This window comes from Equus asinus, chromosome 21 (assembly GCF_041296235.1).
Source record: "Equus asinus isolate D_3611 breed Donkey chromosome 21, EquAss-T2T_v2, whole genome shotgun sequence".
NCBI lineage: Eukaryota > Metazoa > Chordata > Mammalia > Perissodactyla > Equidae > Equus > Equus asinus.
This window is the reverse complement of record NC_091810.1, coordinates 16,126,461-16,153,369: the sequence shown is the minus strand read 5'-3', so window position 1 is coordinate 16,153,369 and position 26,909 is coordinate 16,126,461. Positions and strand designations below refer to the sequence as shown.

The following is a 26,909-nucleotide window of genomic DNA, read 5'->3' as shown; positions in this document are numbered from 1 at the left end:
TTGCTCCTGCTGTCTCCCACCTGGAATGCCCTTCCCATTGGTCTCCCTTATCCTGAAGGTTCAGCTTATTCTGAAGGTTAAGCTGATATCATACCTCCTGTAGAAAAGCTTGTCCAACAGCCCCAGCTCACACTGATCTTGCCCTCCCTCCTCTGGGGTTTCTGTGGCATCAACTAGCCATGCTTGACACAGTAGGTGGGAGGCTCAGTCAGTGGTTGTGGTGCTTGTCTCTCCAACCCCCTTGAGCTCCCAAAGGGCAAAGCCTGGGTCCTCACTCTCCCAAGGGTGCCCAGCCTGGAGCGGGAGCCTGATCAGGAGTTGAAGAATGACCGTGTCGTTTGCACTCTTGGACCAGTCAGCGTTCCAGGAATTCAGGCGTAGGAGTTTCTGGCCCCAAGTCCAGAGGACTCCCTTTCCTCAGACGACTAAGATGGCCCCAGCTGTGCAGATGTTCCTCCGTGTATTTAGGGACGTCCTGCTCAATCATGGATAAATTTTAAAATTCCAGGAAACCAGGTTAACCGCGCTTAAAAATCAGTGTGTATGTGATCTCAGCTAGATATGGAGAAGGGGGTATCAGGAAGCACATCAAGATAACAACAGGGGGCCGGCCCCATGGACAAGTGGTTAAGGTCGTTTGCTCCTCCTGGGCAGCCCAGGGTTTTGCTGGTTCGGATCCTGGGCGCGGACATGGCACCGATCGTCAGGCCACATTGAGGAGGCGTCCCACATAGCACAGCCAGAGACACTCACAACTAGAATATACAACTATGTACTGGGGGGCTTTGGGGAGAAGAAGAAGGAAAAAAAAAAGATTGGCAATAGTTGTTAGCTCAGGTGCCAATTAAAAAAAAACGGTTAAAAAAAAGATAATGACAGTGGTATTTATCTCAGGAGATAGGATTTTGGGTGGCTGCTATTTTTGTCTTTTTTGTATTTTACAAGTATTAGTCAATGCCAAAAAAAGACTTTTTCATTATATTTTGCAAAATATCGAATACAGAAAATAAAGAAAGCAAAAATTACTCCAAATTCTATCAGCCAGAGACAACCTCCATCAACATGTGAATGAACATTATTTTAGTTTTCTCTATGATATATTCAAAATATATAATTTTTATAAGAGATATTATAGAGTGTTTAAAATGTTTAATATTATAGAACTGTTTAAAATGAGGACTTTTTTTGTAGGTACTCTCTAATTCAATTATCTAAAAAATTAACCCTGGCAGAAAGAGTCACTGTTGTTAGTGTCCCCAGTATCCATCACAGAGCCTGGCATACAATTGGTGCTCAATAAATATTTATTGAATAAATGTAAGGAAATACATTAATATGTGTTTGGTGGTTATCTCTGGGTGACAGAGCAAAGGATGATTTTTCCCTTCTTTCTACGCTCCACATTTTCTATAACAATGTGCCTATGTGTAATCTTTCATAATAAAAAAGTTTTAATTAAAAAATGGCAAGATACACTAAGAACAAAAAGATATGTATGGAGAGCAGTGCTGGATGCCAGACTATGACTTAGGGTCCTGTGTGGAGGAAGGCTGGGAGCTACAGTGAGGTACTCAGCCCGGCTTGGGGCCTTGAGGGCTAACGGTCACCATCCGAGCCTGAAGACTGGGCAGGTAGGTAATCCCAGCAGCAGGCCAGCCACGCTAGGATCAGAGACCAGGATCCTGAATATCAGTGTGTCTCTATGCTTCTGTGTTGATTTCCCTGTTGCTTTCTCGTACTGTCTGGTTTCCTAACTACAGCCAGTCCCGTGTGTGCTAGGGAGACCAGAGGGAAGGGGCTTATGGCCACACTTGGAGGAGAACATTTTGTGGGGAGCAGCACCCTCTGAGGGTCGACCAGAAGGAGAAGACAGAATGTCCCCTCCCACCCAGAAAGGAGAAACCAAGGGACAGGCAAGTGGCCCCTGCACCTGGAAGCTCTTCTTCCAGAGCTAGTCCTCACAGGGGACGGGTTTGTGCACTTTCTAATAAGGGCGGTGGCTTCCTTTCCAGTCCTGTGAGGAGACAGGCTACAAACAAATCCACCGCACCCACCAACCACTCTTGCTCCTCTGTCTGCTGAAACATGCATGAATTTTGTGGCCTTTAGCCTTAGTCTCACCATTTGCAACATGAGGACATAAAGCCACAGTTTTGCAAGCAATGTTTTTTTTAGCCCAAGATCTTTTTCATCAAATCTCAGGCCCCAGCCCACTACACAAACAGATCGTAGTGCGCGAGCTCTGGTGGAGGAGGAGTGAACCAGAGCCCACCCCTCAGCCGCCCTAGTCCCAGAAAGACCTCCAGGGAATCCCAAGTTGTTTACTGAGCCCTCTTACGGCAGGTCAGTTAGCCTGTCTGTGCCTCAGTTTCCCTGCCTGTAAAACGGGAATAGTCATAGTACCTTCTTCAGTGTGTTGCTAGGAGAATTAAATGAGTGATGACACATAAAGTGCTTGGGACAGTACCTGGCACAAAGTAAGAGCTCAATAAATGCTATGACATTGCTGCTGCTGCTATAAATTCTGCCTTACATTTTGAATTAAAGAATAAAGGGAAAGAACATTTTGCTTTTTATCAGAGAGTAATGTGGCAATTTATAATCCAGACCCTGTTAAGGTGTCCATGCCTCAAAACCCACTAAAGTGGGGAATCCGTAATTAAGATATGGTTTATGCAAAAAATTCAAAAAGTAAAAGCTTTTGAGCAAGGATGTTCACGAGCGCGATAAACTGGTGGTGAGGAGGGGGGATCTTAACAACAACAGTTATTTGCGCTCGGTGCTGAGACTTTACACATGTAAAGAATTTAGTCCTGACAATAATCCCATGAAGTAACAACTTTTGCTATCACTCTCATCTTATAGATAAGGACCCCGAGGCATACAGGGTTTAGCGATTTGCCCAAGGACATGTAGCTAGTTAGTGGCAAAGAAGGGATTTGAACCTAGGCAGGCTGCTTGAACACACAGGTGCACTGACTCCGGCACCAGAACGCCCCTGATAAACCTAAACGTTACTTTACACGCCATGCAGCCACTTGAGGGGCTATTCAGTAAGCATGAAAAATAGCTGCAAAGATATTACAGAATAATGTGGCAAAATGCTTAGGATAAGATAGCAAAAAATTTTAAACAGAGGCCAGAATTGTCTATATGGTCAATTATAACTGTGTACAAGTTATGTGTACAAATAGGTGGGCTCTGGAAGGGACTATGGAAAAACAGAATTGAAGCGTCAAGGTGGGAGATTATGGGGGACTGCTTTCCATGTAAATGCTTTTCTTGAATAAGACTGTGAGATATATAGATATATAGATTTTTTTTAATCTTTGCTATACCTGAGGCGGAGGAGGATGACGAGGAGGAAGAGGAGGAGGAGGATGAAGAGGAAGAAGAGGCCTTGTCTCTCTTATATCCTTCTTGAGAAAGGAGTCCGGTCTCCCGGTCCTGCCTGTGGAAATCCGTCTCTCCGTCTGGAAGGCACACATAGTCAAGGACGAGTGTTTCCCACCCTTCCACCCCAGGGACCACCCAGGACTCCCCAGGGGTCTACTTGGACTTAGGGGGCCAGAAGGGGCTGGAGTTTCTGGGATACTCTTCCCAAACACCTAGGGCCAATGGAAGGCGCAGGAGACCAGGGCTCTCAGAGGCTCCAGAGCTCTAGAAAGGCCCAAGGCAGAAGTTACTCTGAATATGAAGCCCAGAGATGGGCTTCTAAGCCCTTCACCCTGCCCAGAGACCATTAGACTGTAGAGTAGTCGCCAATTTAGGATTCTCTGTAAATTACGGGGCAGGTGGATCTGTTCAAGCCCTAAACCTTCCCATCCCCCATTCTGGGGCCATACAGGGCCCTTCCCACCTTCTGGGGACTCTCCCTAGTGCCAGCCCAAGCCCCCAGAGCCTCCTTGAGATTTGGAGAACAACTGAGGGTCCCCACAGATAGAAAGTGCTGGGGGAGAGGCTGACCAAGCACATACGTGGATATCTGTGTGTGTATAAAATCACTACTCCCCTAGTGGTTTCGACTGTGACTTGAGCCACTGTGCCACATGAGCTGAGCAGGGTCTTCTTCTGTTCCACCCACTGCTGGACTTCACCTCCCATGTGGCTGTGCCCAGAGGGTCAGAGAAGGCAAACATACCGTCTAGATCCTCTGTTTCTCTGTGGATTTCACTGTGGTCTTGAGTCTGGGCGGAGGATCCCGAAGTCTCCATGGCCGTCCCTGGAGGAATAACAATAGTAAGTAATTAATATCACTGTGGTTAATATCCTTAATATATAAAAACTTGGCAAATAAATAAGAAAAAGGCAAAACACCCAATATTCAAAAAGAATGAGGAAAACAATTTATAAAGAAAGACACAATTAGAGAAATTTGAATAATGATCATCTTTTGATAATATTAAGGACTTTTTATTTTTTTAAATAGACTTCAGGTTTTAGAGCAGTTTTAGATTCACAGGAAAACTGAGTGAAATGTACAGAGATTTCCTACACCGCTTACCCCCAAACACGCATAGCCTCCCCCATTATCAGCATTCTCCACCAGAGTATTTATTTTTTAGGTGTGATCCTTATATTGACGTATTTATTTAAAGTATCTTTAAATTTAGAGATAAATACTGAAATATTTATGATAAAATTATGTGATGTCTTCAAAATAATCTTGTTGGGGGGGTGGAGAGCATAGGTGGGGACTCAAATCAAACAAACACGACCTGAGTTAATGATTGTTGGAACTACATCGAAATATAAATAGTGGTTATCTCCAGGCAGTGATATTATGAGTATTTCTATTTTCTTATTTTTACTTTAGGTTTTCTAAATTTTTAACAGTACTGCTTTTGTTATAATAAAACCACCCATAATTTTTCATTACTTAAAAATGTAATATGCCACCTTTTATCAGCGTGGGACTTAGCAGCTTTACAAAGGGCTATGTGTTCAGAATCCCACCTGAGCCTGAGCACAAACCAGTGAGGTAGGAATTAGGATTAATTACTCCTCAAATGTGAATTGTAGTTTCTAGACAACAAAACTTCTCAAAAGATTATTTCATTTGATCATTCCAATAACCCTGCAAGGTGAGTTTTGTTATCCCCATTTTACAGAAGAGGAAACTGAGGTTAAAGAGATGAAGAGACTTGCACAAGTTGGGACTCCGAAACCCGTATTCTATGTAACGCACTCCGAAACGCTGATCTGGGGCACACAGCGGCTCAAAGGCCCTGCTGGAACTGTTGTCAGGGTTACTGATGCAAACAGTGAAGGCGAGGGCAGGGAGCACACACTGGAAGGTGCAGAGGGTGGTGTGGGAATCTGTCCCTTCAAGATGCTGTACTCTGTGCTGTCCTGAAATTCTGAGAGGGAGCTGGAGGAAACTCTGGAGGTGAGCTGCCAGGTGAGGCCACAAGGAGGGAGTTGGCACCCTCCCCTGGGGAAAATACCTGGTGTTGCCATGGTAGGGCTGCCCCTCAAAGGGGCACATGGTCACCGAGCTCAAGACTGTATTTCCCAGCATCCCCTGAAGCTAGGTGTGGCCATGTGGCTCTGTTTCTGCCAGTGGGATGTGGGTGGACGGGATGTGTGTGGGGATGTGCTGATAGATGCCTAATGGCTCTTTGGGGGAAAATGTATACACACACATATGTTTGTTATAAATTTTACTGATGTAAAGAATGTATAGCACACACTTTACAAAGAACAAAACATACGATACTCTTTATTATGAATTCCATACACCTATATCTTCAGTGTGACTTGGAATTTCTTAAAAAATCCACTATCAGTTTTTATATATCTGTTGCCAACAATAGTGTCGCAAAATCAGACTAAAAATAAATGCTTGATAACTACCAAATTCAGCAAAGAAATTGCTCACATCATTGATGAAGGAGAGAACTTCTGACATGAGTGTTGGCTGATAATTTCTTTTACATTAAGGAGCAAGACAAAGTGGAACAGTGAAGGCATTCATTACCATAGTTTGTCAGTGATGAGAGCAACTTCTCTGCTGTATTGAATAACATTTAAAAATTCTGGAATAGAGGCCAGCCCAGTGGTGTAGCGGTTAAGTTCATGCGCTCCACTTTGGTGGCCTGGGGTTTGCTGGTTCGGATCCTGGGTGTGGACCTGCACACCACTCATCAAGCCGTGCTGTGGCAGCATCCCACACAGAAGAACTAGGAGGACATACAACTAGAATACAACTATGTACTGGGGCTTTGGGAAGAAAAAAACAAAATAAAGGGGAAGATTGGCAACAGATGTTAGCTCAGGGCCAATCTGCCTACCAAAAAAAGGTAGTTAAAAAAATCACAATAAAATTTAAAAAATTCTGAAAGGATATTTTCTCAACTTTTATACAATGTAATGGCTACAGGTGCAATGCAGTTTTAGGTTTAATCTGCATTATTAACATTTTCTTGGTCTCTTTCCTAAGTTTAGACAATCAGCAAAGCAAACCGCCAAGCTCTGATGTGTAGTGTACTGATTTCTGCGGTGTGAATACTCCCGTGACTGACTTCAAGCTGCCACGTGACGTCACAGAGTGCAGAGGTGGGAAGAGCTGTGTGGCAGCATGCAACATTGTTCAGCGTTCCCACCACATGGACACAGCAGATGTGTCTCAGGGGCCTGGGTGAGAGCAGAACGCAGCAAAATAAATCAGGACATGAAGAATTTTGAATGCTGATCAACTTTATTTTCAATGAAATTTATTTAATTGTATGTTAATTTAATAATGGCTGTATTTAACAACCGGCTCCCCAAATTCCTGAAGATTTAACAAGTGGCTCTCACAAGTCGTACAACCCAGTTCCAGCTGTGGGACACCAACTTCTGTTTGATTTCTACTCCCTCTTTCCTGCTCTTCCTACGCTGGAATGCAGACACGGGGGTGGTAAACCAACCTCCACCGTACAAACCCAGCGGACACCCAGGGATTCCCTGAGCAGCACAGCAGAAGGCCTGGGCGCGCCAGACCTTGCGCACAGAGCAGCCACCACCTAGGCCTGGCTCTGGCTGGCTCCTGCACAGGAAGTGTGCCTCCCTCTTATTTGGGCCCCGCGTTTGGTCTCTGTTCCAGCAGCTTAGCCAAGCTGTGCAGGCTTCGTGCTGGTGTCCGCCCTCCTGCTCCTCCCAGCTCTGGAGCCTTGATGCCGAGAGGAGGCAGATGCCTTGGTCTCTGACTACGTTAGACCAGCGTTCTCTACCTCAGCACTCCTGACATTTGGGACTGGATGGTTCTCTGCTGTTGTGTGCATTGTGAGGTATTTAGCAGCATCCCCACTAGATGCCCACAGCACCCACTCTAGTTGTGACAATCAAAAATGTCTCCAGATATTACCAAGTGTCCCCTGGGGACGGGGGACTCGAGAACCACAGGTCCAAAGAATCTGCACGTAATCTACCACAAGACCTTGGCGAGGCCGTGACCTTCCCTGTGCCTCAGAGCCAGACCGCCTGGGTTTGAATCCTATTGACCCTTCGAGCTATGGGTGTTGGGCACGTTACTTAACCCCTTGCTGTGCCTCAGCTCCTCATCTGTAAAATGGGAACAATAATAGTGCTTACCTCGTAGTATTGCTGTAAAAATGGCACAAAGTGGAACACATAAAGCATTAAGAGCAATGCTTGGTGTAGAGCAAGTGTTAACTAACTGCCAGCTGAGACAATGATCATTATTACCACAGGGACGGCAGCAAGACAGCCTCAGACTGGCCAGGGTCCAACCCTGCTTCTGTCACCTGTGCAGGAGAGGACCTTGGGCAGGGCAGTCCCTTTCTCTAAGCTCCAGCTACCTCACTTGTGAACTGGTGATGGCAGCACCTAAGGGAGGAAGGATGGCCGGTCCCGCCCTCAGCAGGGCCCAGAGAGCGTGGGCTCCCTCTTCTACAGACTCCTGTTACCCTGGGACATTCAGGGTCCAGCCCCAGCCCGGCTCACTCCTCTTCTCCTAGGTCCCTGGCTCCATCACCCCATTCTAGAATAAAAATCCCCATTTCTGGGGCTAGCCCCGTGGCCCAGTGTTGAAGTTTGTGTGCTCTGCTTCGGCGGCCCAGGCTTTCGCCAGTTTGGATCCTGGACCCCAGTCTAGCACCGCTCACCAGGCCATGCTGAGGCCGCATCCCACATAGCACAAGTAGAAAAACCTACAGCTAGAACATACAACTAGGTACTGGGGGGCCTTGGGAAGAAGATGAAGAAAAGAAGATTGGAAACAGATGTTAGCTCAGGTGCCAATCTTTAAAAGACATCCCCCATTTCTCAGGGCAGAATTCAGTTAGGCATTAGGAAGTTACTAGCCAATAAAACTAACAATATTCAGGTGTGGATGACTTGACCGCCGCCCCCCCGCCCCCCCCCCAAAAGCCTCCGGGACACGTCTACGTTTTGAAAAGGACTCTCTGTACATAGCAGATGTCCAGCGCGTTCATTCATTGGCTGAGTTCGTCTCTAACGGTGGAATTTCAGGAGTGGAGGAAGAGATTTAGAACCATATGGGGGAAAGAGAGCTGCCGGCTGATGCCAAATACACCAAAAATTCACCACGTTGGTCCTCTCTCTCTCCTGCTCCAGCTGTCTCGGTCAGTCCGGCAGTCCCTGGTCACACCCCGCATTGTTAGGCTTGCAGACTTCCACCTAGCCCATTCTTTCCTGTTGCCAACATGGTATCTGACCTTCCAGGCACAGCTCAAATCGCACCTCCTTTAGGAAGCCCTGTGCTAGTTGCCTAACCAGACCCACTCTCCTCACCCCCACTCCCTTAGTGCTCTTCCCCCACCACCCCGACCTTCTTTCTTGCTAACAAAACTGTGATTTTGTTCTTCCAGTATCAGGTTAGATACTTGTTTTCCCAGTCTCCCTTACAGCTGGAGGTGGCCATGTGACCCAGTGTGGGCCAATGAGAAGTGAGCAGAAGTCGGCTGGGGTTCTGGGAAGGGTCTTACTTCTCCTGACAAAAGAGGCCAACAGTGCTGGTGCTTTGTCTTGCCTCTCATTCCTTCCTTCCTCAAACATGAATGTGATGGCAGGAGCCACAATGTTCATCTTGTGACCATGAGGAAAAGGCAAAACAAATGCAGAGACATTGCTGAGCTGCTGAGCCATTGCCAGCAACTGCCTCCATTTTTGTCATTTGAGAAAAGTAAACCCCATTTTGTTTAAGCCTCTACAGTCAGGATTTTTGGCATTTGTAGCTGAACACAATTGTGACCAATACACCTTCTCTCTCCCACATTCATACATTAATTGAGCATCTGCTTTGCGCTACCACTGGGGATACAGTGGTGAACAAGTTGCAGCCCTGTCCCAGGGAATTTCCAGGTAGACCAGGGGATTGTGGGAGTCCAGGGGCAAAATCAGACCAGAGTCAGTCAGGGAAAGTTCCTGAAGGAGGGGAAGCTGGGTGTGAGTTCGGAAGGGCCAGAGGGAACAATATGCAGAGGTGCAGAGTAAGGGGCCACGGCCCACAGGGGAAACAGTGGGCAGGAAGCAACTCCAAAGAAGAACGAGATTTGGGGGAGGCCCAGAGGGCATCCCCACCCCATCCCCTGGCACGTCACTCTCCTGAGCCTTAGTCATCTCTGCCTCGTACCAGACTCTTCTTCCTCAAGGTAGGACGCCTTGCTGCACAAACCCAGGGGCCACCATTCCTATTCACCTTCAGACCTGGGCCCAGGGCTCAGCAGAGGGTCGGACACACCAAGGGTGTGTCTCCTCCACTAGATCATGAACCTAGCCAAGGCAGGGACTAAGACTGATTCATCTCTGTGTCACCCACACCCTGCACAGGCCTGGCAGAAAGCAAAAAGGATGATGATGATGATGATGATGGCAACAATAAATAACTGCCAGGAAATGATCTAAGCACATTACACTTATTGACTCATGTATTCCTCACCACAACCCAATAGGGCCCACTTTGGTTGTACCCATTTTATAGATAAGAACATTAAGGGACAGAGAGGCCGAGAAACGTGCCCAGGGCCACATAGCTAGTAAGTGGTTGAGCAAGGGTAGTTGCTCAGTCCATGCTGGGAGACGGAAGGAGTGATGCTGGCACGTCTTCCCACCTGTATTTCTGCTATGGGAAAGGATAAATAGAATTTTAAAAATGCGAAACTGAGGGATCAGTGTGCAGGGCAGTGGTCAGCCCAAAGGGACAGAGCACCAGTCGGGGAACGTTAGGCACAGGCAGAGGGGGTGCTGGGGGTAGCGGGGCTTGCGACTTGCTGTGAGCCGAGATGGACCTCAGGGAGTTGACAGGAGAAGTGAAGAAAGAAGAAAGCAGGGAGAGGAAAGAGAACATGGCACGTTCCCTGTGACCCTATTTCACTCGGGCTAGTCTTGTCTTAGGCAGGAAGAAACTGAGCTTCAGATAGACGAAGTGACGTGTCCAAGGTCTGCCAGCTCACAGGTGGACTCAAATCCAGCCCTGCCCCGTACAGACACCCCACTCCCCGCCCTCCTCCCCACATCCGAGGCTCATCCTACAAGGAAATGGGATGGCTGATTTTCCAGCACTTTTCTCCAAAAGCCCAGCCCCGCTGAGTCACAGGTGGTGCGGGGCCTTGCCCCCACAAGTCTTGCTAAACTGGATTTCTCCTTCAGTTCAGCCCAGGTTTCCTAAGTACCTGCTGTCACAAGGGCCTGGGTGTGGGGTGGGAGAAATATTAGAGGACACCGAGCCATCACAGCCTCACAGAGCTTTCTCTGCCCAGCTTACTCGAGCCTCGTGCTAACAAGGAAGGAGGCAGGGTGGGGATTATTGTCCTATTTTACAGATGGGGAAACTGAGGCCCAGAAATGGCTAGGAACTTGCACAAGGTCACACAGCCACTCAGGAGCAAGACTGGGTCCAGGACCCTGTCTCTTGATTCACTGTCCCACCTTGGAGGAGGGGGCTGAGGCAACTAAGACTGAGTTGGATGTCAATAGGTGGCAAAAGGCAGAGTGGGATAAAGATTTAGGGGAGGGGCAGGCGGCAGCAGGCAGCTGAAGGGTTGGGAGCCCTGTAGGATGGGGAAATCATCTTGGGCCTTGAACACCAGGCTGATGGCCAACTTTTCCCGCAGCTGGGCTGTAACATCATGCCTGGGGACCACAAATGCAGGGCCAGCTCAGGCACATGAGCCGAGGGCAGGAAATGGATGGGAGGAGCGTCGGAAGCAGAAACAGCAGCTAAGAGGGGAACAGAGCTGACGGAGGGTGCATGCTTTCTGTTATTGCCCACCTGACATCGAAGCCCCCTCCTTCTGGTGATTACACCAAGGGGGCAAGTTAGAGCCCTCAATAATCTCCTTCAGTCCCAAGCCGCCCCAAACAAGCATACACCCTAAGGCCTAACACATCTGGGTCAGGCAGATGCTGCTCCAGGACAAGCATCCCCCTGCTGGATTGCAGCCCAGCCCTGTGCTCCTCTGCTATGGAAATTCTGGAGCGGTCACTGCCCTCTACCCAGGTTAGACCATCGGCCTCTCCCTCCCAGGAATCTGACTTGTGATGTGAGTGACACAAAGCCCCAGATCAGCCGGCACTGGTCTGCCCTGAGACAAGCCCTGCAGGCTGTCCCCTGCTTCTGCCCCTGGCCACCGTCTCTGCAGTCTGGTGCCTCGGCAATTCTGTCTGTCCCATGAGACCCTCATATCCTCCCCAGAAAGTCCTTTTTTGGCAGCCTGAGGCAGTTTCTGATATTTGCCACCAAAGCACTTTCGCTGAGACAGATGTGTGGAGAGGGCTCTGAGATTCTCAGAGCAAAGCAGGGCTGAGGGGGCAGGCTGGGGTCCACAGGTTTCACTCTGCCCTCCGGGGCAAGACTTGGGCAAGCTCCTGAAGCCCCCAGCTGAGAGGTTATGTCTGAACTCCAGGCTGAGTGGCCGACCTCCGACCTCCGGGATTTCTGCAGGCCCTTCGCTTCCCTCCTCCCCGAGCACTGTCAGCGCCCAGGGGGCGGCTGTCCTGAAGATCTCGCCCTAGAGACTTGGACGCTTGCTGAGGACAGAGACCGTCATGGAGCTGGTTCAGCTCCTCGCTGGTTTTCTTTCTATTGCTTCTGTAAATCCCCACAGACTTAGCGGCTTGAAACAGCACAAACTGAGCATCTCACAGTCGCGTGGGTTACCAGTCCACCACGAGTCTCCCTGGGCAAAAAAGGTGTCAGCAGGGCTGCATCCCTTTCTGGAGGCTCTGGGGGGAAATCCCTTTCCTTGCTGCTGCTCTTTTCTTTTTCTTCTTCTTGGTTTTTCATTCTTTGCTTTGTCCAGCTTCTGGAGGCCACCCACATTCCCTGGCTTTGGCCCTTCCTTCCGTCTTCAAAGCCAGAGTGTGAGGTCAAGTCTTCCCTTTGCACCGCACTGACCTCCAACTTTCACCTTCCTCTTCCACTTTCAAGGACCCTCGTGACGACATTGTGCCCACTCAGATCATCCAGGATCATCTCCCTATGTTAACGTCAGCCGATGAGCAACCTTAATTCCCCTCTGCCATGTAACCTAACACAACCAGTTTCCAAGGATCAGGACGCAGACATCTTCAGGGCTATGACTCTGCCCACTGCAGTCTCTAACCCCCGTGCCTGCCACAGCCCGGAGCCCTGCAGATGCTGAACATCCTCCTTCCTAAACCAGCTTCCCTCTCTGACTCCACCGTGCTCCCGGGCCCCAAGCTCTAAAGGCAGGAAGGACACCCCAACTGCTTCCTCCCAGCCAGCCAAAGCCCAAGCCTGGCCTGTCTTCCCTCCGAGAGGGCCTGGTTTCTCTGCTCCCTCTGCCTCTCTCCCAGGAGACCCTGTAAGGGGAGTGAGGGCTCTGGAGCTGGTCATAACTGTGTTCTTGTCCCTGCCCCTTAGCTGCCTGGCTCCTCTCAGCCTCAGTTTCCCATCTATAAAATGAGGTATTAATATCTATTCCCCAGAGTATCACGGGGATTAATTGATATTGTGCCCATAACAAGCCATGAATACCGGCACTTTGTAAACGAGAATTTCCTCTCCTCTTTCCCATGCCCAATGTCTCCCAAATTTGGCTGAGGATTAGATTTCCCCGGGAGCACTGTTGACAGTGCAGATTTCCAGGACTCTCTCCCTTGGAGGTTCTTACTCAGGGGGTGTGGCATGAGAAGCAAGGTTAGGATTAGGGAATTCTGTATTGTTAACAAAGGCACCAGATGCTAGGCAGAGTTGGCCCACTCAGGCCACCAGAACCTCTCCCCTGAGTGTTAGAATAGTCTCCCGACGGGCTTGCCAGCCTCTGCCTCCCCACTCCACACACGATGCCGGGCTGCCCTGGGCTTCAGTTTCCCCGCAGGTAGAAGGCGGCGGCACTCCGCAAGGTTCTCCCGGCTCTGACGCTGTAGGACGCTAACACCACCCTGCAGGCAAAGCCTTCAAGGCTCATCTGCTCAGTCAGCAGGACACTTTGGGACTCAGGGTTGACGTGACCTGCAAGAGAGCCCAGAACAGCATGTCCTAACAGCAAGATACCTACAGTGTCTTGTGAGAACAGTGAGCGCTTGAGACGCTCCAAGAAAAAGGAGATTTTGCGTTCAAATAAGTTTGGGCAATGCTGCTTTCCATAGCCCCCTTCTTGGAGCTCCACAATGTGTGGTCATGTGCTGCATAACATTTCAGTCAACGACAAACCCCATACACAACGGTGGTCCCGTCAAATGAGTACCATACAGCCTAGGTGTGTAGTAGGTTATACCATCTAGGTTTTAGTAAGTCCTGTAGGGGAGGAAGAAATTTTGCTCTACCCTCTAGGTCCTTCTGGCTGGTCTAAGAATTAAATTGAATGAGACAGATTAACAGGAGAAAATCAAACAAAAGTTTAATAACATGCATACAAGGGAGAAACCCAGGAAAACTGAGTAACTCATCAAAATGGCCAAAGCCCTCCCCTTAAATACCACCCTCAGCTAAAGACAGAAGATGTTGAGGGCGGGGAGAGTCAGGGCCTTCAAAGGCAAGGAAGGCGATTCACAGGCAGGTGAAAGGAGCAAATGTTGGAAAACAAGTGTTTGGCCACAGAAACAGAAGAACTCAGAGGGGAGCCCAACAAACAGGCTTTTCTAGGTTCCTCCCCGTCTACCACCCAGTTCATGTGGTGCGAAGGTGAGAGCTCGCTTCCTGAGACAGGGTTTTCTATCTGAATTCTCTTAGGCAGTTAAGGGGTAGCTGACAAGAAAAACTTCCTGAATCTTTTGATTCTTAAAAAAATCAGCCTAAAATAATCCTGATGTTAAAGAGACAGATTTTGGGGTGGCAAATTTTGTTCCCCCCAGTACACTCTGTGATGTTTGCACAACGATGAAGTCACCTGACAACACATTTCTCAGAACGCGTCCCCGTCGTTAAGTGACGCTGACTCTGTTAAAGCCTCTGAGAAGGCCTGCGGGAGGAAAAGCTCTTTCACTCTATTAATCCAACCCTTCCCCAAACTCAGCAAGAGCACAGTCCTTTCCCCCAGAATGAGGCTCAGCGTTTTTTGGCACAGCTTTGAGAACCGCCATCTGCTTCAATGCCTGATGTGTCTGGGGTCATCCTCTCTGTCCAGGAGTCCAGGCCTGGGCACTCTCACTGCCCACTTCAGACAGTGCCAACTTCCCAGGTCCAGAGTTCCTCCATCCCTCCATCGGGACAGTGGGGAGGGGAAAGAATAGAAACAGAGCCTGGGAAGCCAGAGGCAGGGAACAGGAGTGGTCTTTCCACCAGCGTCGGCATCCCGGGGTGTAGGGGGAATCCTCTCAGCATCCTCAGGGCAGGGGCTGAGTAAGGGCTGCAGGGTGGAAACTAAGTCAGCTGTCATGAGATGGAGGGCCTGGTCCTGGCCCTGCCACCAACCCACTCTGGACCCTTGGGCACATCACTTCCCTCCTCTAGGTCCTTTTTCTCATCTAGAAAACAGGGAATAATGTCACTCACTAAGGGTTTGGGAGCTCATGTGGGGTTGTAACCCTCACCCCTCACCCCCAGCTCCCCAGGCTGGGAGGTCTTTCCTTTCCTCGAGCTAGAATTCCACAGTTGCAGCCAGAAGATCAGAACTGAGGCCCAGAAAAGAAAAGGGACTTACCCAAGACCACACAGCAAGGAGTCTGGATATGAACTCAGATCTGAGGCTAAAGTCTGAGCAAGAGGGGAACCTCGCAGAGGGAAAGAACAAAGACACCACAATTTCCACCTCCTCTGCTGTTTTGTCCCAAGTCCATCTGGGCAGTTTAATGATGGGATAACAACCCACACAGCCCAGCCAGCTGGCCACAAGCTAGACAGACGTGTCATGAATCTGGGTGAACCTTGTGGCCACAGCACACCCAAGGATGCAGCAGGGCCTAGGTTTGCCCCTGAGGGATGCAGGGTGGCACCTAGGCTGAAACAAGAAGGTGCAAAGGGACAAAATCAAGTCTATACAGAAAAAGGTTGGGTGAGCCCAGCTTGAAGACAGTTCATACAGAAAGACCTAGGATTGTTAAAAGACTCTGAAAGGTAAGTAAATGCTAGCACAAGCATCTAACTTAGTGTCTAGCACATAGTAGGTACACAATCAATGTTTGCTAAAGTGCAATACGAGCCAACACAAAGCTAACACAGCCTTAGGTCATATTAACAGAAGCACAGAGTCTACAGTAAGGAAGGTGACCCATATCCCACCATCCCCCATCCTGGATTCAATCTGGGTCCTACACAGAATAGAGTCTGGACAGACCTAGAGAATTCAGAGGATGGAGAGGGTACAGCGACCACACCCAACAGAAGTGGCACCCTTGCTCAGCCTAGTGATGAGCACTGCCTGGATAAACCTGGTCACTGTCCCCAAGTCTCTGCAGGGCTCCTCCAGGACAGGGTGATCAGGTGGGGCTGTGAGCCTGGAGGGAGGGGTCAGGACCTTGGGAAGTCACCAGGGCAGATGCCAACTCAATATATAAAAGAATTTTCTAAAAATGACAGCTGTTTGGGTGGTCACAAGCACCCTCCTATGAGAGGTGGCAGCTGAAGAGTGGAAGAGGCTGGGTTGGATGTCCTTAGCTCAGAACCTAGTCGTCTCTCAAATAATCATCTCCAAAGTGCACGAGGAAAGTATTAGTTCATCTATTTCTATTTAATTTTTAACTAAAAATAGTTAATAGTATATAGTTCGACTCTGATGCACCCTCAACCCATTGGTCAGACACCGAATGTCATGTCCACTAAGTGGGGTCCCCAGCTGCTAGCAGGGAGCCCCACAACGCAGACAGGTCTACTGCGGCTGCGTCTCCTGTTTCTCTATCTACACTGCGATACACCACAGCGTAATGGTGCCGGGTTGCATGGATTTGAGGATCAAACAACACAGCTTTAACTGAATCGGCCCGAGTAGTGTGGACAAGCAGCTTCAAAGAGTCCCTGCAGAGACACCACGGATGGAGGTAACTCTAATTGAGAAGGCAAGCGACAGGAAAAGTGCACTCTGCTCCTAGCTCAAGGCTTCATCGACGTCACTGTGTTGAAAACAGCAATGAATGGGATCTCGCACACACACACAATCGCTTACTGAAATAATAAGAGAACTACTTGAAAAGTGCGAGGAAACTGACTCCGAGTGTATGTTGGGCCTTGAGACATTAGCTAATGGTCACAGTACTTGTATAAAAGTTTTAAATCTATAAATCTGTATATGGGGGGGGGGGTGCCTAAAGCATTTTTCTTGAGAGGAGTTCACAATCAAAAAGTGTGGTGACCACTGCTCCAGATCCTTAGGCCCAGCTGGGCGCTAAGGGATGCTATTCTCTGCTTGGGTTTTAGAGTCTGATCAGATTTGTTTCAGATTTAGGGACAAAGGAAAAACAGGGGCAGTGTGCCCCCAATAAACTTTTTTCGAGGCCTCGCAAACGTTTGAAGATTAGTGGGAAGAAACCAAAAGCTCTTAAAAGGTTTTCCCCAGCTCTGAGCCTCCAAGGTGGGTGCCTGTTTAAACACCCACAGCCATCCCGGCTCCTCTTTCTCATCCTCTCATCCCTGCTGCTCTGTATCTTGTCTCCTCTCTCTCTTTTCCATCTTTCCCCCTCTGTCTCTCATAGTCGCGCGCGCTCTCTCTCTTTCTCACACACACACACACACACACACACGCAATTGGCAACAGCAAAAACCAGAATGGAGGCGACCAGTGCAAGAGAAACAGCTTGTGGGCTCTTGAATGTGAGACGGATCTGGATTCGGTTCCCTCCTCTACCCACCACCGACTGTGAGAGCACCGCTAGTCACATCCATTCTCGGAACCTCAGAATCCTCCCCTGGGAAAATGGGCATGTCGACAGCTCAACAATAACATGACAACCCAATTTTAAAATGGTCAAAGTATTTGAATCGACATTTCTCTAAAGAACATATTCAAATGGTCAATTTCACGTCAGAAGATGCTCAACATCATTCGTCACTACAGAAACGCAAATCAAAGCCACAATGAGATGCCACTTCACGCCCTCTAGGATGGCTAAAATAAGAAATATAGACAATAACAAGTGCTGATGAGGGTGTGGAAAATTTGGAGCTTCACACACTGTTGGCAGGATCGTAAAATGGTACAGCCACTTTGGAAAACTTTTTGGCAGTTCCTCAAAGTGTTAAACATAGAGTTACCATATGAGCCAGCAAGTCCACTCCTAGGCATCTATCTGACAGAACTGAAAATCTATGTCCACGCAAAGATTTGTACATGAATGTTCACAACAGCATTATTCACAGTAGCCAAAAATGGAACAACTCAAATGTTCATCAACTGATAATGGATAAACAAAACGTGATATAATCATACAATACATCATTATTCAGCTATAAAGAGGAATGAAGTGCTGACACATGCTACAATATGTATAAACCTTGAAAGCATTATGCTCAGTGAAAGAAGCCAGTCAGAGGGGATCACCTATTGTATGATTCCATTATTATGAAATGTCCAGAATAAGCAAATCCATAGAGATAGAAAGTAGACGAGTGGTTGCCAGGGGGAAGGGGGAAATGAGGAGTGACTGCTAAAGGGTACGGGGTTTATCTGGGGATGATAATAATGTTCTAAATTAGACAGTGGTGATGGTTGCACAACTTTGTGAATATACTAAAACTCACTAAATCGTACACTTTAAAAGGGTGAATTATATGATATGTGAATGATATCTCAATAAAGTTGTTATAAAAAAAAAAAGAGGACCTCCCATATAGGGTTGTTAGGAAAGTGAAGTAAGGTCTCTGTCAGGGCAGTGCCCAGCATGGTCCCCGGCCTGCGCCAGCGAGCGAGCTCTCTCTAAGAAGGCGGCCCCGCGAGGCCCCGCGAGCACAGGCACCCTGGAGGTTGGCAGGGCTACACCAGCCCTAGTTCTGGGAATTTCAGAGCCAAGAGCAAGGCTCCCTATCTACATATCTGCTTGGTTTGGACCCCAAACGGGACCCCCTACACTCCACCCACCACAGCTCCCCCTAAAACACACTCCTGACTCAACTTTGCTGTCAGTTTCTATATAAAACAGATTAAAATAATAAGCGCAAGACTCTAATCTTGCTTGTTTCCCTTGAAGGAAAATGGATTGGCTGGAGGCCCAATGGCCACCTCTGAGCAGAGGAGGCTCCCCCTGACTCAGGATGACTGTGGGGGAGGGCAGGGGCCTCCCCTCCAGGCCACACCACCACTGAGCCTCTGACGGGAGCAGGCTCCTCCTCCCCCAAGGCCCGGATCTCTCTGTTCAGCACTTTTCCCCCGGAAGTGCCTTTGAGCTTGAAGGAGAGGAGACAACTAGCCTGGTCACCCTCCTGAGTCTATCAGGCCCAGCTGGAGGGCCAGACAGGGGTCCGAGGGGACAGGAGGGCGGCTGCCTTCACACACTGAGCAAAGCGCAGAGGCTGCAGTGTCTGAGGGAAACACGCTTGCCCTCCAAAGCTGTTTGGTCCTGCGAGAGCAGAGTGGGAGAAGCCTTCAGAGATCTAGTCGGATCCTACATAGCACAAATGGGGAAACTGAGGCTCAGAGAAGTCAAAGGGTTTTCTGAAGGTCCCACAGCAGGATAGTGACAGAATCAGGAGTGGGTCACTGCCATGGCCAGGCAGGGGCTGGCGGAAGCCCCAAAACAACCCAGGGAGATGAATATTTGTCATCCTCCCCTGCTTTTTCCAGAGGTGGAGACTGACATGCTCACACAGCTGGGAAGATGCAGAGCTGGGATGCAAACCCAGGTCCACCCAGGAACCACAAAATGTCCTGTTAAAGGCTTGTTTCTCCCTGATTTTCTTAAAAATTAACCTCCCACCCTGCCCCTCACTCGGCCCCGTGCCCCTTACCTGTGTTCCAGAGGCCTGTCTGGGCTGCAAGGCAAGCTGTGTGTATGGACTGTGCCGATGCCAGGCTGGGCAGGGGAAGCGGGTGGCAGGAGAGGCCAGGCCGCACCCCCGTGACAGGGAGGGGGCGGGGCATGACGTTGCCCTGGGCCCCACTGTTCACCCAGCTGGCATTCCTTCCTGCTGGTGCTATCGGCTCCAGGCCTTCCTGTCTGACTTGACTCTTCCCCATGACACCCCAGGAGTGGCAGTTGGGGCAGCTACACCCCCGGACCCACCATCTGGGCCACAGCCATGCCCTCTCCCGGGGGCAGTGATGTAAGGGGCGGTTACACCACCCTTGGCTGTGCCAAGCTCTGGGCAGGGTGGAGGTGGGGAGTGTCCCAGATCCCCCTCCACACTCATCAGTGAGGCTGACTCAGGGCCCAGCCATGTGGGCCAACCTGATGCTCCTCGGAGGAGTGAGGGTGGGCCGGCGGCAGAAGAGGAGGCCCAGGGCTTGGGGGGGCTAAGGGACTCCTGTGAGTGGGACCGGCAGTGCCCTCTCCTGGTGAGGAAACTGGGCAAAGGTTAGAATATCCACTGCCTTGTGCAGATGGGAAAACACAGGTCCAGAGGGGTGGGAGGGTAAGGGGTAGGGACTGACGTCTCACAGCAGAGGCCAGGAGTAACCCAGCTCAGCCTGCCTCTGCTTCCCACTCACTTATCAAACACTCTGAAAGCAGGACAGTAAAGAAGTCCTACACTGCCCTGGGGAGCACCCAGAGAGAAAGGCCATGACGAGCCCCATGAGGGCAAGGCCCAGGGAGCTATGAGTTCCTCGGAGGGCTTCCTGGAAGAGGAGTCATCTGGATCCTAAGCTCTAAAATCCTGGAGTCATCCTTGACTCTTCGCTCTCTCATATGCTGTATCTGACCTATTTGGAAAACCCTGTTGGCCCCACCTTCAACCTACCCCAAATCCAGCCCCTTCTCTCCACCTCCATGGCACCCACCTGGTCCAGTCATCTCCATGGCAACCACCCTGGTCCAGCCAATGTGATCACTAGTCTCTCTGCTTCTGCCCTCAGCCCACGATCTGCTCTCACCACCACAACCAGAGGGACCTGGTTAAGACCCAAGTCAGCTCACGTCCCTCCTCCTCTCAGCACCCTCCCAGGGGTCCCACCTCACTCAGGATAAAACTCAAGTTCTTACACAGCCCTGAACCATCTGCCGCTCCCCTCTTGCTCTCTCTGACCTTCATTCCTGTGACTTACTTTCTCACTCTGCCCCAGCCACGCTGGAATGTGCCCCAAACACTCCAGCTAGGCTCCCTCCTCAGGGCCTTTGCACTGGCTGTTCCCTCTGCTTAGAATGCTTTTCCCCAGACAGCCATGTGGCTCCTTCTCTCACTTCTATTCAATGTCACTTTCTCCGAGAGGCCTTCCTTGACTATCCTGTATAAAGTAGTAACTCCAGCACCACGTTTCCCTCTCATCCTGCCTTATTGTCCACCATGTAACATACTACGTATTTTCTTGTTAGGCATATTTCCTTGTTATGTATTTGTTTGCTCCAGGATCCAGGACAATGTCTGACACAATATTTATGGGGTAAGTGCTCCAAAGACATTGCTGAGTGAACGAGCGACCTGAAACGGTAGCCCAAGAAGCATTCCAAGGGCATTCCAGGCAGAAGGAACCATGTGTGCAAAGGCTTAGAGGTAAGAGGCACACTTCATTGAGGACCTGCAGATAATTCAGCACAGTGGGAGAGTGAGGGACTTGGGGCTGGAGGAGGGGAGAAGGGAAAATGAGAGAGGCAGCCCCTCAGAAGTCAGACCAAGGAGCCTGGACGTTATCTTGAGAGCGATGGGGAGCCAGGCAAGAGAGACACCATCCAATCAACGTTTCAGGCAATGATTTGGCTGCTGTGTTGTGGATTGGTGGGGAAGCTGTGAGAGGCAGGCATCTGGGGGAGCATGAGCCATGGCGGGGGAGGGAAGGACTAGGGAGAGTGTCACTGCGCTGTCCAAAATGGTACCACCAGCCATGTGTGGTTACGGAGCCCTTGAAAGGTGGCTGGTCGGAACTGAGATGTGCCGTAAGTGTGAATACACACTGGATTTCCAAGACTTGGTGTGAAAAAAAGAATATATAATAGCTCGTTAATAATTTTTGTTTTGATTACCCGTTAAAAAGATAATATTTTAGATATATAGGGTTAAATAAAAATATATTATTAAAGTAGTTTCACCTGCTTTTTTGCTATTTTTTTAATGTAGCTACTAAAAAGTTTTAAATGTTTAGTAAGCACATAGTTTCTATAGCGCTCACAATGTATCTCTTCTGGACAGCACTGATTTAGAAGGTTGAACTGACAGGGCTTGGTGCTTGATGGACTGTGGGGGTGAAGGAGACCCTTGGGCTGATTGCAAGTCTCCTTTCCCCTCCATTTGCTTCTTTCTGGTGAGAGTACATCGTCCAGAGGTGGAAAGAACGGGCCCCGGGGAGAGCCTATAGAGTTTTCAGGTCAACACCAGCACACACACACACAATTCATATCTTCAGAGTAAGAACTATCTAGAAATGAAATAGGTTGAAAGAATAGGCAATGAGTCCTCCGTCCCCGAGGTATGTAAGAAGAAACTTGAGGACCATCATTAAACAGGGAAAAGGAGTTTCATTGATTAGTTATCCTCAAAATGTGGTCCCTGGACCAGCAGCAGCAGCATCACCTGGAAACCTTTTAGAAATACAAATTCTCAGGTCCCGTCCCAGTCCTCGTGAATCAGAAACTCTGGAGGTGGGACCCACCATTCACATTTTAACAAGCCCCTGCCCAGGGGATCCTGACGCTTGCTCAAGTTTAAGAACCACTGGACTAAATAATGCTTGCTATCATTTAAAGGTTTCAATGACTGGCTCATAGTAGGTGCTCAAAAAACCCCGCCACTATCTTCTGTTTGCCTTCAAGCCCCAGGTGAAGGTACTTCCCCTCTCTGAGCCTGTCTTCCTCTCTGCAAATGGAGTGTTTACCTCCTGCAGCAGCACCTGGTTGCCTGAGTACCTGGCACAGGATAGAGGCACAAACTCAGGGCATTTCCCATCTCTCTCCCGTGAGCAGATCGCCAGGGCTGTGGCAGAGCTGCCAGAGGTGTAAGGGAGGTCCCAGCTCAGCTCCATCCTGAGGTGACCTCATTGCCCTGTGTGTGTGTGTGTGCTGTGAGGGTGATTTATGACACAACCTCCCACCATCTTGTGGGCACAGCTGACAGCCCCGGGGAGCCAGCTCAGCAGCTGAGCGTGGTATCCGGCTGCCCTGCATTCCAGAACTGCCAGCCAGGGGCCAGCTGATTCAGCGATGATCCCGTGCACCCGGGAGACAACAGGCAGTTCGGCCTCAGTCTCCACATCCATAAAAATGGGAGGATGGCAGCTCCTATCCATGGCGAGGTTAGTTGTATTAAGTTCTCGGAGCAGCGCCTAGACACAGTCAGCCCTCACTGCCCCTTGGCATCCTTGTGATGAGGCCACCGGATCCCTCAGGCTGGTGGGATCTCCCCAGGGACTAGTTGGGTCTGAGAATTATGCCCTGTGGGTACATGGGGGAGAGAATGGGCACTTCCTATGAGCACCCACGAGCCTGGCTCTCTACATGAGTTTTTACTTAATCACCAAATGGATGTCTGTGAGGGCAGGGCCTGTCCTAATCATCTTAAAACATTTGTTAAATGAACCCTCTAAATCAAGAAGTATTGTGCCCCCATTTCATGGAGGAGAAAAGTGGGGATCAGAGGGGTAAAATGATTTGCTCAAGCTCACATAACTTGGAAATGGCTGAGTCAGGATTTGAACCCAGGTTTCCCCCGGCTTCAAAGCTGGGACTTTTCTCTCCATGGAGAAACTCCAACCTAACCTGGTTTGGAATCCCCTGTATGTGTCATTTAAATCCCTGTTTGAAGAGTTAGCCTCTGGCCTAGATTGGAATCTTTGCAACTCCATATTCCTCTAGGAGCAAACGCTGTAGCTGTAACTGATGCCATTTGAGATAGAGCTTAAATATTTCTAAATCTAGGTTACGCCTGACTCACTCTGGGCCTCCAGGCCTAATTGTTTCACCTGTAAAACGGGCATAATGAAAACCTGCCGTGGCTAAGGCAGACGGTGATCCTGAGAGCCCTTCCAACTCCCAGAGGCCAGTGTCCCTATGCCTCCTTCAAAGAACACGGACTAAAGTTAAATTTAAAAAAATAAAGGAAGAAGGAATGGGGGGAAAGCCAACCCTAGCTCATTCTGACAGCTGCAAAATGAGGGATTTGGACTCAATTTAAGTGGCTGTCAAACTTCCTTTTTCTTCCCCCAAAGCAGAAAGATCCTTTTGACAAACAAAACTGAAGACATCCCACCAGAATAAAGTAGATTTTGTTTTCAGGTTGAAGTAGGGACCATGAGGCTGTTGAGGGAGCGGGTGCTCAGCATCACCACTGGCCTTGTAGGCAGCCCTGGAGCCCCTGCCAAGGGCTCAAGGGCTCTAGGGAACTTCGTTGGACAACCACTGGAGGTCAGCAGCACAAACCATCCCCGGACACCTCTCAGAGGGAGACAAACGGGTGCAGAGAGCGGTCCCTAGTGCTTCTAGAGGAAACCACCCCAGTTTGACCACATTTTTAAAAAATTAAACATTTTATTTTGAGATAATATATTTGAGATAATCACGTACAGTTTTAAGGAATAATACAGAGATCCCAAGTACCTTCTACCTAGCTTCTCCTGATGGGAACATCCCGAAAAACTACAGTACAATTTCACAACCAGGATATTGACAGTGATGACTTCCATCACCCCAAGGATCCCTCTGGTGCTCTGTCATAGCCACATCCATTTCCTTCTCTCTTCTCCCTTCCCTAATCCATGGCAACCACTAATCTCTTCTCTATTTCTATAATTTTGTCATTTCAAGATTCTTATATAAAGGCAACCATATAATTTGTAATCTTCAGTATCAGATTTTTCCACCCAGCATAATTCTCTGTAGATTCACCCAGGTCGTCATGTGTATCGGTAGCTTGTCCCTTCTTATTACTGAGTGCTGTTCCATGGTGTGGATGTGCCGCAGTTGGTTAGCCATTCGCCCATCAAAGGACAGCAGGTTGTTTCCAGTTCTTGGCTATTATGAATAAAGCTGTTATAAACACTCACATACAGTCTTCTGCATGAAAATCAGTTTTCATTTCTCTGGGAATAAACGCCCATGCGTGCAATTCCCAAGTGGTACGGTAGTTGCATGTTTAGTATCTTAAGAAACTGCCACACTCTTTTCCAGAGGAGCTGTACTGTTTTACATTCCCCCCAGCAATGTATGAGTGATCTCGTTCCTCCACCCTCTCCAGCATTTGGTGTTGTCACTATTTTTCATTTAAGTTGCTCTGATAGGATTCATTGTGCATCTCCCTAATGGCTAATGATGCTGGACATCTTTTCACGTGCTTATTTGCCATCTGTGTACACCCCCTTTGGTGAAATGTCTGCTCATGTCTTTTGCCCATTTTCCAATTGAATTGTTTGTGTTTTTACTGCGGAGTACTAGGAGTTCTTTATATATGCCAGATATTGATCATTGGTCAGATAGGTGGTTTGCAAATATTTTCTCCCACTGGGTCACCTTTCCAAGTGCCAAACAGTCACTCTCTTGTCTAATTAACAGGACCCAGAGAGGCTGGCTGACAAGCATTCTTGACCACATTTTACAGACGAGGAAACCAAGGCCTGGAGGTTAAAGGGACCTGCCCATGGATGCACGGGGAGTTTGGGGGCAGAGATGGGACTAGAACTCATATCTCCTGCCCCTCAGCCTGGTGATGATACCACTCTGTGGAAGAAGAGACACCCCTGCCCTCCCCTCGAGCCCAGATGCTCTCAGTACAGTTGGCAGCCACTGCCCTCGTTAGTCAAAGAAGAGGGACATTTGCTCCTGGAGGAGGTCCCGTCTCTGAAAGGGACCCCATGTCCAGAAAATGTGCACCTTCCTCCAGGTGAGGGAAGGGTCTGACCCTGGAGCAGCTACTGCACAAAGAGCTTCGTGGGAGAAACTGAGGCCCTGGGAGGTTAAGTAACTTGCTCAAGGTCACACAGTGGTTAAACGATAAGACTTGGGTGAACCATGGTTACCTAACTCCTTGCAGTGCCATCCTTTCGGCTCTGATTCTGGCTTTATCCAGGGGAAGGAAAATAAAGAAATCAGGTGTATTCAATGGGTCACCTAGGAGTAAGTATTTGGCCCTCAGGAAAAGAAAAAAAGCAGCCCTCCTTGGAGGAGAGGAACAGAGGGTCGTCCTTCCTGGGGCTATGGCACCGTTAGGGGAGATGGAACGGGGTGGGCTGGGAGCTTGGCTTCACTTCCCTATGGCCTGGTACAGGCCCTGGGGTCAGAGAATTGGGGTGAGAACTGAAGAAAGGTCCCCATCAGGTTTATCCAGGCCCTGGGTCCCCTCAGGCCAGGCCGAATAGAAACTCCTTCCATTCGCAGGACAGGAGAAGCAGGGGCAAAACTCCTCTGAGCCCCACTGCTCTGAGCAGGGGCCCCAGAAGGTGGTCTCCAAGGGGACAGGTCGACAGGACAGGTAGGGCCCACCCCAGCCAGCACTGCTGGACTCAGTGCAGAGGTTAGGAGGGAACCTGATCTCATCCTGGGGGCCTACTGTGAGCTGGTTCATGCCCAGCACACAGCTGGAGATTTCAGAAGGGATATGATGCATTTGTCTCCGTGCCCCTTACAGCCAATCCAGGAAGCCAAACTTGTGGAAATGTCATAGCTATGGAATTCGGAGCCAAATGGAACACGAAGGGCCATCCTTGTCCTCCAACCAAGACCACCCGGAGCCACCTGTGGTTAAACAAGATGGGTTTGCTACTCACCACAACGAGGGAGAGCACACCCACGGGGGACTGTGCGTGTCTCAGCAGGGGGCGTTCGCAAGAACATGCTACAGTCATGCGTTGCTTAAGGACAGGGATACGTTCTGAGAAACATGTTGTTAGGTGATTTTGTCATCGTACAGACATCATTGAGCGCACTTACACAAACCTGGATGGTACAGCCTAATACATACCTGGGTCATGTGATACTAATCTCATGGGACCACTGTCATTGACCGAAAGGTCGTTATGTGGCGCATGACTGTACAGGATTTGGGCTTTGGCTGGGTGATCCGGGGGAGGGTCTAAGGAAGCAGGACTCTGCATAGCACTGTAGGGAGGAAGACTTTTCCTCTACCTAAAGTGGGTTTGTCTGGCCGGAGAACGAATTAAATTCTCATGAGACAGAATAGCAAGAGAAAATTAAACAAAGCTTTATGAGGACCATGGCCTGGGGCCTTTCTTCCCAAAGGAAGAAAGGGCACCGAAGAAGTGGGGTGCACAGAATGGTTATATACCCCCAAACAGGGTGTTTCACATGTGATTGAAATGTCCCTCCCACAATAGTCACAAGATTGCCCTGTTGGCACAGCGCTTGATGGACACAGCAGGAGGCAAGTCTATTGTCTTGAGCTGGATGGCCACAGGTGAGCGCAGCAATCAGTTCCTAGCCTAAGGAAAGATGCTTAATCCTTAAAGAAATGCCAGTGT

General features: G+C 49.3%; 1 protein-coding gene across 3 annotated transcripts in view; it reads right to left on the bottom strand.

Moving 5' to 3' along the window:
* TMEM40 (transmembrane protein 40) overlaps nucleotides 1-26,909 on the bottom strand; it is a 71,119-nt gene that overhangs the window by 9,861 nt on the left and 34,349 nt on the right. Inside the window, exons 1-3 of one of the 3 annotated variants that reach the window (XM_014838407.3) lie at nucleotides 19,304-19,541; nucleotides 4,142-4,222; nucleotides 3,339-3,473 (exon numbers count right to left, since the gene is read on the bottom strand). In XM_014838407.3, the coding sequence (XP_014693893.2) occupies nucleotides 3,339-3,473; nucleotides 4,142-4,222; nucleotides 19,304-19,532 (445 nt within the window). In that variant the 5' untranslated portion in view covers nucleotides 19,533-19,541. Of the gene's footprint in view, nucleotides 1-3,338; nucleotides 3,474-4,141; nucleotides 4,223-19,303 lie in introns of those variants that run through there. The other 2 variants (XM_014838409.3, XM_014838410.3) reach the window with 2 other exon arrangements.